The following is a 13,464-nucleotide window of genomic DNA, read 5'->3' as shown; positions in this document are numbered from 1 at the left end:
TCTTTAATTTCCACTCTCCTCCAGTTCTGGATTGCCCCCAGGCCCCATCCTGGCAGATATCCCAGGGTGTGATGAGCTGTCACTCCACTCCATGCCCTGAAACTGCTCGTGCAGTGCACGGTCATTCAACTGCTCACAGCCTGGTGCAGTGCCAGGACACCTCCCTCTCCTGCAGGCACCACTGGGCTCCACACCAGCCCCACACAGCAGCAGGTGTCTCTGGTCCTGTTCAAACTGGAAAACAGGGTTAGACTGCAGTGACACAGCTACACAAGGGACAGAGGAGTTAAATGATGAAGAGCATTATATTTGAGGGGTGTTTAACCCAGGGGTGCTTACACCTGACAGCCAAGTCTTTCATGATGCTCATTCCACAAAATTTATGAGGACGGGGATACTGTTAAATATTCTGGAGGACACTGTGAGCACAAATCCTGTCACTGTGGAGTAAAGAATATTAACACAAAATCTGGAAAGCTCACCCAGACTAAGTGCCAAGGCAGGGAGATGCCTCAAGCCTCCTCTTTCTTCCAAACAAGGGTAAAACCTTCCTAGACAGGTAGAGAGGTAGGGTAGGGTTTAGGGTTCAAATCACCACATAAATACAAAGATGTTTCAGCTCCAGAGACAATAGATCATTTTCCACCAGTTAGAAACAAACAAAAGCTGGTGCTGCCTCCAGTAAACACGTGAAGATGCAGAAATCAGAGCTCCAGAATTCTCTGACACCTCAGCCCCTCACACTACCCTGGATAAATCACCAACCTGCTCATCCCACACTCCCCAGTATGGGAACTGTTCTGTTTATTCCTGTCACTGTATCATTCCAGAACACAGTAGTGCCTTATTTCCTGGACTTTTCACTTGCATGGTGCTAACCACCTCTGAAAATGCTGGAAAACTGGTGAGGAGAGTGGGGAATGGGGCCCATGGCACACAGTGTTTTTGGAAACACAGGCACTGTGCTGTGCAGGTGCAATTCTCCACCTTCAGCCAGGTACCTGACCTATGGCACCAGAGAGTTAATGGGATTTAATCAAACCCAGCAGTGTCCCTCCTGTGGGCTGGGACACAGGAGGGTTTCTTGGGAAGCAGTTCTGCAGTCCTGTCTCACGGTGTCTTTCTGAGCACAAACCAGCTCTGTCTTTCCAGAACATAAGGGTGCAATCACAGCCCTTTCATAAAGACAAGATGTAGATGAAAGCAGAATCAGGGCTTATAAAACACAGGGTCAAGCAGGGAAACCAGGAAAGCACATGATGAGAGTCTCATTCTGTAGGATCAGACTATTTTCCTTTATGAATAACTAAAGAACACTGTTTATTTCTGAAGCAAGCTTACCCCACTCTTTCCTCACATGCCTGCCTGCCCTGCTTGGGGAATCACTGCTGTTTGTTTAACACTGACAAAGACGTCGTTGAGATTCCACCCTTTTCACAAGGTCAATGAAAAAGTTCACACAAACCCGAGGTTTAGTTAAAAATAAGATAGACAAAGTATCCATTCAGTAGTTACAGTCATGCCTGGGTTTTTTCAGCCCATGCTGAGCAGGACCACCACACAGAGGCAGTGTTTGCCTCAGAAAGGGGTTAACCAGGAGAGGTGACAAAGGACATCCCAGACATAGGAGAGCAAGATGCTTCTCCTGCCTCTTCAGAGCTCCCCACAGCCCCACTTCAGCCTGGCAGAGCGGGGAAACTTCAGGGAAATCACAGGGACAGAGCAGGATGGACTCTGATGCTATTATCAGTGGGCAGAAAGAATGCCCACTAACAGGAGGGAATCTTTCTAACTTTTTTCTAACAAACCAGCAGGTTTTCCCCATAGAAAACCTCCTCAGGAGGCTTCCTGCAGGAGCTGAAGGGCTCTAGAAGATGCTGCAGCTTTGCAATGGTCATGCTCAGCTGTTCTTTTACAGGTTTATCTCAGAGGAACTGAGGTATTAGCAGAGCCCAATGATCAAAAACACCAGCAAAGGATTCACATCCCAGGGGAGGTTTAGATTAGATAAAAGGAAAAATTTCCTTACCAAAAGGGTTGTCAAGCACTGGAACTGATTGCCATGGGAAGTGTTGTTTTAAAGACCTGTAGATGTGGTGCTAGGGACATAGTTTAGCAGTGGACTCAGCAGTGTCAGGGTAATTGTTGCACTCAATGATCTTAGAAGTTTTTCCAACCAAGAAGTTCCCATGGTTCTGTGTTGTTGGCATCAACACCTGAATTCACCTCTGAACTTTTTATCAGCAGAGGCCAGGCATTGGTGGGATATGGTTCCTCTCAGCCAACCCCTCAGGTGTGTCAGGTGAATCCAGGTGTGGTTTCATGATGAATGATAATGAAATTTATGTGACTAGAACATTAATTAATATGTGAGGTTTCCTACATTAACATCATGTTTAATGCGGGTAATAATTGAATGCAAAGCTGATCACTGACCTACAGTTAGACTTTTACCACTGGTCATCACCTTGAACAAACTCATACACACAAGAATGGCCCAAAATGGCATCCTTGGCTAGAGTTTAGCTCTTGCTTCACATCTCTTAGGAAGAACAAACACTCTCCCTGACCTGACTGGTTGCACAGAATCTCCCCTTCTACAAGGGGATGAAAGACTCCAATAAACAGGAAAGTGCTCAGAAATAAAAATAAACCCACAGACTTTGGAATGTCTTCTTTTTTTTTTTTTCCAAATTCATTCTCCCCATTCTTCAGTCTCAAGTCGTACTTGGAAAACTGAAATGAGAAGCAGGAAAGTAACCCCTGGACTGCTTACTAAAGTTTCAGCAGAGAGGCTGCTGTGAGGAATGAACACCAGCAGGAAAGAACAAAAAGGAGAAGCAGTCTCAGGCCATTCTGGCAAATAAAGTCCAGCCTTGGTCAGCCTCATCTGTTGTCCCCTGTCACAGAGGACAGAGAACAGCACCAGCTGCATATAAAGTACATCACACTGGCATCATGTTTTCTAAGGAAAGACATCCAAGTTTGTGCTTCCAGAAGATAAACTCTAATCCTGAAAGTGGACAAGGGTGAAGTAAAGGAGAAATTCATCATGCTTAAGGGCAAAAATACTGCCTGCATCTGGCTAGAGGCTTGCACTGTCCTCTCCATTACACTTGTCAGAGTAGGAGAACAGATGACACTGATGAAAAGCCAGGCTGGGAATGGGTTTGTGTTCTTCTAAATTGTTTGCTTATGGCTGCAAAGTGCTTTAAAAATACATGTGAAGCATAAAATCAACTAACAGACCCCACAGATAGGTATTATTAATGATTTGAAATGCCTAGTACTTTAGTAACAATTAAAAGCAAATTACATATTTGTTTTCCTGTTAAGATGCCAGTAAAAGTGGCAAATAGAGACAAGGATTCTTGGTTGCTTACAGATAATAGCTGTTCATTTGGCACAGAAGATAGCTGGTGGGTAATTGAGGTTTTACACAAATCAGAGGCAAAACCCACTGTGACTTCAACATAGGCGTGCAGAGACCAGAGATGGCACCAATAATCAATAAAGGAAATAATCTATAGGGGAAAACACTCTGCTCCCTCTGGGTAAAACTTGCTGCTAAAGCTTCACCAGAACCAAACTGAAACAGGTGCTAAAGGGAGAGGGCAGCAATTCACAACAGAACAAAGGTTTGCTCAGACGCTCTTGGTGGAAGTGTCTCTGCTGGAGGAGACAGGAGTGAAAAACACTCCTCCATTACCTTTGGCCGCTTCCATTCCACTCTCCCTTTTGTTGTTGAGTCGTAGTAAAGGGATTCATCTGAGGCTGGAAACTCAGGATCCTCGAAGAGCTGTCCCTGCTGGATGCACTGCCCCTTCAGCTCGTGGTACTGCTGATCCCGAAAGAGCTGCACTGATGGAGACATAGCTTCCTGCCTAGAGAAGATAATATTGGACAAGCTATGAAGGCTCTTGGAAGTCCATAGCTGATACCACTCACTGGTCTTTAACCAGAGAGAATCTAACTTGTTCTAAATGAGATAATGGATTTATTTAAAACTAAACAACTCTGATTAGGAATTAGATTATGTTAAAGACTAGGAAACTGTAAAACACAAAAAGATCTTATATATAATGATCATATTTATGTCTGAAATAATAACAGAATAATAACATAATAACAGAATTCTTATCAGTCCAGACCAGGCACAAAGCCAACATTTTGTTCTGTCTGATTGATTGGAAAGGTAGCAGAGTGAGGTCTGGCTCTCAATTTGCACCATGTGTGAAGGGCTGGGCCATCTTCCTGGCCTACACTCTTCTTCTGGCCACTAAAGCTCAAATTATCTACTCCAAGTCTTATGCCTAAAAAAATCAAAACCAGATTTCCACACTTTTCCATCTTAATTTAAGTGACAATACTTTGGCTGGTACTGTTGTGTTTGAACTTTATGTTGCATTTCAGGGAACTGAACTCCCAGAAGCAGCAAATATTTGCAAAAAATTGATGAGACCTAAAAGTATTTTTAAAAAGCACAATAAAACAAAAAACCCAAACAATATGTTCTCAGACCTTAATTCCCAGAATCCTATCAAAATTGGCAAGTTTGTGGTCACAGCTACAGAGCTCAAGTAAATTCCTTTATAACATTTTACAAATGAGAAATCAACTACAGAATCACTCAGGACAGTTTGAAGTTTTCAGGATGCTACCTCTGCTTCGAGAGGGAGAGGTGAGAGCATCTGAACTTACTCTGGAAAGTTCCTGTGTGTCAGTTCCTCTCCTCTTCCTTCTGGGTTAGAGATGTATCTCCTCTTCCTTACCTACAGCAATAAAGACAAATGCAGGTTGAATGGACCAGTATTCCTGCTCTGCAGCAAGGCACCACATTATCCTGGCAGCCACTTGTGCTCAGCTGCAGTGAGCTCAGCTGGAGCTCCTTGAGCCACCTGCAGCAGGAATTGGATGAGATTTCACAAATCTGCAGGTAACTACCCCAAGCTTTTGCAGGTGTGCAGGTGAGCACAAGGGGAGAAATACAGAAGAGTAATGAGGAACACCTGGAAATGTCACATTTATTGTGGTCTTTGTTCTTGTGAGGGGAAGTTATTTGTGGATGGCCCATCTCTGGAGCTGTCCAAGGCAGGTTAGATGGGGCTTGGAGCAACCTGGGATAGTGGAAGGTGTCCCCTGGGAGTTGGAACACGATGGACCTTAAGGTCCCTCCCAACCAAAGCCATTCTATGATTTAAAAAAGTCATGAGGCATCTCACTTGGCAGGTGGCCTCCCAAGACAATGCAAAGAGACTTGCTTTCCCCCACAAATCAGTTCTTCAAATTCAAGTGCAGAACAACTTGTCGATTTTACAGAGGTGCCTCAGGGACCACAACAAAATGGTTTGACTAATTTGGGTGGGATATAGATTATTTCATGATAACTGGCATTCTTCCTTATTAAAAATTCCCCAGGAGCTATCTAACATTCTAAACTCAGTCTGTTTGTTTTTAAAATAGCCCCTGGGTGATGAGGTTTTTGTCACTGCCTAATTAATTGAGATAGGTCTTTCATGACCTCATTCCCCTGCCCTTTCTCCCCTTCTATCTGCCAGACAGGAACGTGAGTCCTTCCAGCATTAACACTCCATTCCACAGCAGCCTGGAATGCCCTGTGGCAATGCCCAGAGCGTGGTGAGAAAGCACTGCCTGCCTCACCCTGGGCTGCACAGGCAGTGCACAGCAAGGGGAGGACCAGCAAGGAGGAGGATTCTCCTGCCAGACTCTCATCCTGCCCTCTCCAGACTTTCTGTGCCATCCAGAGCACACTGTGGAGTACTTGTTTTAGGGGCTTGAGCTCCAGGAGCAGCTTAGCCTGGATGCTTCCCACCCACCCAGGAGGCACTGAACTGAAGTCCCACTGCCATCTGGAGAACCAGGAGGAACCCACTTTCACAGGAACCCAAACCTGCCCAATTTAAACTCAACAAAAGGATCTCTTTCTCATTGGAAAGCCATCAGAATGTCAGTGCACTTTCTACACAACAGCCTGGTGCTTTGAGCACTGAGGATGGAGGAGCACAGCTGAGCCCTCCTCTCCTGGGGTGTTCACCTACCAGGACATGGGCTGAGGCAGACCTGGCTCCCATTCCAAGGTTTATTTTGAAGCAGCTCCCAGTTTTTGACCCTCAGTTGATCACTGAAGCTCCCAAACTAAGAACCACACTCCTTCCTCCAGACAGGGCACAGAGCAGCACAGCCTCCCCTGCTCCACACCCAACAGCTTTACCCTGGTTCAGCTGCCACTCCAACCTTAGAGTGCTGAGGAAACACTGTGCAGGGCTTGGCAGCTGCTCTGCCAGGGCTCCCATGTGATACAGAATGAGCTGTGCACAGTGGGCTGAGAAACAGCCTAAAAATACTGCACCCCAGCTCAGAGACACTCTATCACTCTGCAGAGAGAAAGGGACCACGCCAGGGGAGGGACAGAAGGGAAAGGAAGGGGGAAAAACCCCTGAAGAGCTCTACAGGTCAGCCAATCCCCCGTGGTATCAGCAGAAGTACAGGAGGTATCATGTTACTGAGCTTTCAACCTCTGAGCTTTTAAGTTGTTCTCTGCCCCTCTGTTTTTCCATAGAGTGTCCTATTTTGATTAGAAAAAGGGTTTCAGCAGAAGAGTGAAGCTGAGCCAGTGCAGAGTCCCCTCCTCAGCCTGAGCACTGAACAATTTCTGTTTTACTTACTGTTTGTACTCAGAGATGATTCCTCTGCTGGAGCCAGCCAGAGCACAGCTAAATCACATTCAACACAGGGCAAATACCAGCTCCTGGCCTCAGGAGCAGCCATAAATTAAAGGGACCTTCACTTGAAATCCAGGTCTTCACCAGAGCATTAATATAAGCCTTGAGCATTAAACTATCCAACAGTTACACTCACATTTCCCTCTCTTAGCCCTTCTCTCCTCCAGCTGCCACAGAGGAGATCCACAACAAACAGCACTGACTGTCCAGACAGGGGTGTGAGGGATAATTACACCCTCCTTGCCCTTGAATTCATGCAATAAGTACCCAAAACTGAACAGAAATCACCTCCTCTCAGCCCATTCTGTTCCTCTGTGTAACCAAGTGACACTCAGGGTAAAAACTCAGGCGGAGCAGTTATTGGAGCTGTCAAGCCAAGCCATCCATCATGCATGCCAAGCATCCCTCCCACTCCCATCCCAGCCCGGGGGTGCAGGCACAGCAGGGATGGGTTTTTCTTAACCAAACCCAGCACTTTCAGCCCCAGAGGCCAAGCAGCTGCAGAGAGCCCTCAGTGCCAAAGGAAACTCCTCTGCAAGGAGGAGGTTTGGTGTGTTGTAACACATAAATTTTATCACACACCCCACTCTGCTGTTCCAGCTGCAGGACTCCAAGGAATTTCCTTGCACAGCACCAGGACTAAAAGGGCAAAGTGCATTTCCAGACACGATCTAAGGCCACAGTTGGACACGGGTTTCAACATGAAATTGCTTTTTCCAGGAGTGGATCCTGGGATCAAGCTGCCCAAGTTCAGGCCCATCCCAGCTTCAGGCCACATTCCTGCTGGTTCAGGAGACCCCATCTGGGAAGACCACAGAGGGATGCCAGAAATGATGTACACAGCATATTCCATGATCTGGGATAGCCACCCAGGCTGAGAGAGCTGGGGTGGTCCTGCCTGGAGAAGAGAAGGCTCCAGGGAAACCTTATAGCAGCCTTTCAATTCCTAAAGGGAGCTCATAAAAAAGAGGGAGAGTGGCTTTTTACATGAGCAGACAGTAATAGGACAAGGGGGAGTGGTTTTAAATTGAAAGAGGGGAGATTTAGATTGGATACCAAAAAGAAATTCTTTCCTGAGAACTGGCACAGGTTTCCCAGAGAAGCTGTGGACTCCTCATCCCAGGAAGTGTCCAAGGCCAGGTTGGATTGGAATTTGAGCAACCTGGGATAGTGGAAAGTGTCCCTGCCCAGGGTGGTGGAATGAGATGAGCTTTAAGGCCCCTTGCAGCCTGAACCATTCTAGTCCTGCATGAACCCAGTTTGAAGATTATTGTCCTTTTGCAAGTACCATGCTTGTCACCTTGCCAGGAATTACAGCCACCCACAGCAGGATCTCAGGTTTCTCTCCTGTACCTGCAGTCGTGTGCCTGTCTTGACAATACACAAAAACCTCCTAGCTCTCAACTCTGCTCCTTCAATACTGACTCCTCATCAAACCTCAAAGTCCCTGTTTGGACTATGAGAGCAAAACAGGGACTCAAGTATTTCAGTGTTTGCAAACATAGCTTAGTATTTTCCCAAACATCTCTGTCTCTGTAGTTTGCTTCAGAACAATCAAACCAGTGAGTGCCTCTGAAAAAGCAGCCCTGCAGCCAAAAGCTTTAAATTACTCTGAACTGGTTTTCTGCAAAACTAATTAAAGGAACTTCCAGAGCTCCAGCTGGAAAAGGTTATTGCTCTCTCATGCTGTGCAGAGTGATCACAGGTTCTTACAATGCAGTGACTTTGCAAATCTATATTAAGAGTGCAGGGGAACTTGAAGCAGTTGAAAAGCTTCCATTTCATAAACACTGTGGTTTCATGATCATCTTGGCTGTTCCACTGCTACTGCTGCAGCAGAAGCATCTCTTCTGGAGAAATTTACTCATTTACATTGTTTAAACAGCTCAGCACACTAACTGGGAGGCTTTATGCTGGACTGGATATCCTCTCTTCCTCTGCATAAGCCAATAAAAAATATAAACTCAGTGTTAGATCCACAGTGTGTGGGTGTGCAATTGCATTAGTAAGGATATATTCAATCTGGATGAAATTTGCCTCACAGGATAATTTAATAACACCCTGTCCAATATTAATGATCGTGATTCAGTGCTTCTCAGTAGTTTTGGATGGCAGTGCTCTCCCTGACTGATGAAACACCAAGTTCATTGTGTGCTCTGGGGATACTATGACTGAGCAGCATTAGCCCTTCTTTCAAACAGTTTTCAGATTTTTCAACAAAATATAGTCAAGTTGACTATTTATGGCCTCTGTAACTCAGAAATTTTATAGGCATATAAAGGTTTTTCTGTTAGCTGAGCTCAAGAATTAGCTATGGGAAGAAGACACAAGCATTTGTCCTCTTGCAGAAACAGGACAGTGCCAACATTGTTCTGCTGTGCAGTTTTGCCACACTTAAAATCGAGAGAGGAAAACACATATTTTCATCTGGGAGTATCTGTCCATATCCTATCACTTCTGAGCAGGGATGTGGGGGAGAGCAGCTGGACATCAGGAACAGTCAACAATCTGTTTGATTCACAGACAGCATCAAGGCCTGGCAGAACCATCAGGCTATAAAACAAAGCTTTTCTACCATAAAATCCTTGCAACACTTGCACTGCAACAGCACAGTGCTTAACCAAGCTTTTCTTTCAGGTCTCACTGGGACAGAGGAAGGTTCTCTAGCAGTGTAGGGGAGGCAGAATTTAGATTGCTCTGCAGAGGGTGGGTGCTGGTTCAGGACCAAGCCTGACATTCCCTAAGCCCAGCAGTGGAGCAGGAGCTCTGCCAAGAACCTGCCACTGATTTACAGTTTGTTCTCTCTCCCACTAATTCCTGGTGAGATAAAATGTAAACCCCCTTGACCTTTCAGGAGGGGTGTACAGGAGCAAAGAGCTGCTGAGAAAAGCTGCCCTTGCAGGTGACTGTAGCCAAGGGGGAACAACTCCATCTGGCACAAGCAGGAGCACCCCAGATTTGTAGGGCTGTGTCAGGGGTGTGTAGGATCTTTTCAGCTTGAGAACAGAGTGAAATCAGTACAAATCAATATACGATTGTTCAGCAGTACAATGCTGATTTCATGGTCAAAACTACTCAAAGTCCTGGCAGAACCCACTCAGAGAGGATAAACACGGGCTGGACTCCTTTTCTCCCCTCCTTGCCTTACCCATGGGAGTTTATCCTAGTGTAGTTGCCTGTGAAACACTTTTAACCATTTTCTCTCCCCCCTCAGGCAAAGGCAAACATTTAAAAAGCAATGGGGTTAGCAGCAGAGCAGACTTTTGCCTCCACCTGATTGGTTTCCAGGTGAAACCTTCAACGAAATGCTGAAATTCTTAAAGATCATTACAAGCAGAGACAAAAACCTGTGGTTCCTTGCAGGATTTTCCAAAGTGCACAAGTGTCTGCCTGGTTCAAGAAACCTTGACCTTCAGTGGCTTCCAGTATAGCCTCAACATCAGACACATTATCAGCTAACATCAGAGAGGTACAATTCCAGCTAGATTTTATTTTTAAAGTAATTAAGTACAGTAGATGCCAATTGTTACAATTAACATTAATCCAGTCAAGTGATCTATAAAAAGCTCCAAAGAAAATGCAAACAACATTGTGACTTGATCCATTCCAGTCAAGGTTTTGTGCTGAAACCACAGGAAACAGCTCTCTTCAGAATTCCACTATCTCTTTATTCTGCCTTTTCATAAAAGTTAGTTATAAAAAAAAGAGATTTTAAATTAATCAGTAACTCATCAGGCCACTCTGTTATTTTATGTATCAACTTATTAATTATTTTTTACACAGTACAAAAAGCTCTCCTTCACAAGAACCATAACAATGAAAAAAAAGCAAAACATCTCCTTGAATTTCCCAGTGAAAGAATCCTCAGTGAGAACTGACAGTATTTTGGAAGATCAGAGACAGGATGGCAAATGGAATTATATGAGCAGAGATCAAATCACACTTTATCAGTTTGGCCCCTTTCCATGGAATAAATGTAAAGGATGCCTGTAGAGAGAAGCAGAGTGAATCTGGTTATCCCAGAAGAAAGGAGAACACCCATGCTTTGGAAATAAGTCCTGCAATAAAGCTTGGCTCACAGTTAGCATAGAGCTGTGACTTTCTGAGAGAAATGCACATTAAACTAACTCAAGTAATCAAAAGCATTTTGTCCTGTGCTGGCTGAAGTGCTCGTTATGGTTAATACAGAAAGTTTTCTTCCTGGTGATAAAGGTGAGATCCAGCAAACACCAGTCAGGCACTCACCTGGCTGAGGTCAGTCGCTGCTCGGGGCACATCGAACTCCAAAGTGGCTCCTGCAAACACTGATCCCTCGGCTTCTTAACCTGGAATTCTCTGGGCTGTACCACAATCACATCTCCAAGGGGGTGTGTGTTGGGATAACTCTTCCAGCAATGTCCCAGGGACACCAGGAAAGCTCCACACTGACAGAAAGTGCAGAACCTCATGTGCTCCTGACACACAAACTGTCAGCCGTGCCTGTGGCTGGAACTGTGAATGAACTCTTGAAGAAGGAGATAAGGCCAGGCTGTTTGGCAAGAGTTGCAGCGTTTGTTTGGCTTTTTTTTGTAGGGAAAACAACAGATTAATGTGCACCATGAAAAAAAAAAGAAGTTACATTCCTTATTAGGCTGCACAGCGCTCCTCACTTGCGTAAAGGCAGTGCCAGTGGCTCTGCCTCTGTGTCACTCCTGACACTCCTGGCCGGGAGAGTCCCACAGTTTCCATGGGATGCAGCTGGATGGGGCTGTGCTGACCAGGACATGTGCCAGAACCCGACAGTGGCTTCGTGCCCTCGACTCTGAGAACTGCAATGAGCCTGCAGCAGCCTCAGGGTGCTTCTCCTGGCTTTGCTGTCCACAGGAGCTCTCTAATTCTGCTGGTCCTGTTTCCCCTGTGGAGGGGGAAATGATCCAAATGAGGAAGAAGCCATGTCAGAAAGAGCCACAGAAGAGAATCTGGAGGCTGGGTTGTTCCTGCAGCCCTGAGAACCAGCTCTGCCAACCTCTGATCCTTCACAACCTGCCTATCCTCATCCTGTCCTCCTCCTCTCCTAGGAAAGGACTTGGTATCACTTCATGGGGGTAACAAAGAGAAGAACCCAGAAAATTCTCTGTGCTGTGGCAAAATAAAAAGTAGGACACAAAGGAATTCTCGATAAGAAATGGTTTTGGCAAAACAAGCTTCTCTTCATACTTTGCTCAGCCTCAATTTCCTTTTGGGTAAATCCTAAACATCTGGATTAGTTTGACTTGAACTTTTTTCTCATTTGAGGACCATAACACCTTTATTTTGCCATTTTGTGGTTTTTATTTGTATTTTAGTCAATGTAGTCCAATTTTTAAACAAGCACCATTTCAAAATGCATCACAAAATTTTGTCTGTACCATAGCTTTATATATTCCCCCCATTTTTCTTCCTCCATTTAATCCTCATTTTAGCATAGCTGGTTTAAGTTTACAAATAGGTTCATTCCTTCTCCTAAACATTGCTATTGAGCAAATCTCTGAGAGGAGATTGGCTCTCAGGGGATCAGTTACATCCACAAAATACTCTAAAGATGATTAAGAAGTATCACAAATTTCTGTACTGCAAAGTTTGCTGCAGGACCATTTACCCTTTTACCCCAATTCCTTTTGGAGGCATGCTGAAATTTGGACTGAAAATTCCTGGAAGCTGCCACTACAGTTTTACCATTTCATGAGTGAAAAAGCCCTGCATACTAAAGCCATGTGTTTCCAATTCCAGATTGAGTAAGTAGACCAGAGTTTAAGTCATAATAAAAAGCTGATGCCTATAGATTACATGCATGCTGTGATTCATTTGCACAGCTGAGGGAAGAACATGAAAACCCCCACATGAGCACAACAAAATTCCACTCTGTGAGCTGATAATAAATATTCACAGCTTATAAGATGTGTTCTCACAGTAGCTGCCTTTGCTTTGATCCAGTGTGGAACAAAACCATAAGAACTTTTTGATGTCAGTGGTGTAATCCAAGAACTGTGTGGGATTTGTCTGGGCTGAGGAGGAGCTCTTGCTGGAAGTCTTGTCAGAAACAGAAATTCCCTTAGACAGGCAGCAAGATGAGCCACACGGATGACAACGAATGGAAAAAAACCTCTGGAAAAGAGGTCTCACTTATTTTGAACTATTTAACCTTACAACATCATACCTGAAATCCTTGGATGATCCCTGCAGCCTTCAGCTTCCTTGGTGGACGCATCCACTCCTCTGGTCTGGTTTCCATCCATGATTGTGCTGCATTTCCCAGGAAATGTCCCTGATTTCCTCACTGCTCTCCTGCACAGCCTGCAAACACCCCCTGAGCAGTGCTCCACCACACTCTCCCCTGCTCCAGACTTGCTGCCTTCCAAACCTGACTCCTCCTGCACCCTCAGCAGGCAAACCAGAGCCCAGAGCCAGCCTTTTTTTGTAAAGAGACACCACACAGTGCAAGAAACCAACAGAACTTGCTCCTTCAAAAGGCAGGATGTCTTCTGTACCCCACATCTGAATGTTCAGCACCTTGTGCTCAGAGCCCACTCATACCTCCATAAATTCATGCCACCACCTTGCACACACACTCCACTGCCAGGCTGTTGTGTCCCACCAGAGCTACATTCATCTATTATTCACCTAATATCATGGGGCAATTTATTAATAAAACATTAGGTGGTTTCCAGCAGAGATTCGACTTAAATCTTACATGTTTACTCTA

General features: G+C 45.1%; 1 protein-coding gene across 7 annotated transcripts in view; it reads right to left on the bottom strand.

Annotated features, from left to right (window-relative positions):
* Positions 1 to 13,045, bottom strand: part of CAPN6 (calpain 6) — a 56,511-nt gene extending 43,466 nt beyond the window's left edge. The window contains exons 1-3 of one of the 7 annotated variants that reach the window (XM_085060094.1): positions 12,919 to 13,045; positions 4,702 to 4,772; positions 3,710 to 3,884 (exon numbers count right to left, since the gene is read on the bottom strand). In XM_085060094.1, the coding sequence (XP_084916220.1) occupies positions 3,710 to 3,884; positions 4,702 to 4,772; positions 12,919 to 12,993 (321 nt within the window). In that variant the 5' untranslated portion in view covers positions 12,994 to 13,045. Of the gene's footprint in view, positions 1 to 3,709; positions 3,885 to 4,701; positions 4,907 to 6,686; positions 6,741 to 10,988; positions 11,553 to 12,918 lie in introns of those variants that run through there. The other 6 variants (XM_085060096.1, XM_085060097.1, XM_085060095.1 and 3 more) reach the window with 6 other exon arrangements.
* Between the last annotated feature and the right edge of the window lie 419 nt (positions 13,046 to 13,464).

The sequence above is a fragment of the Lichenostomus cassidix genome, chromosome 4A, assembly GCF_008360975.1.
Source record: "Lichenostomus cassidix isolate B80296 chromosome 4A, HeHo_3.0, whole genome shotgun sequence".
NCBI lineage: Eukaryota > Metazoa > Chordata > Aves > Passeriformes > Meliphagidae > Lichenostomus > Lichenostomus cassidix.
Note: the sequence above shows the minus strand (reverse complement) of the source record. Positions and strands in the feature narration are given on the sequence as shown.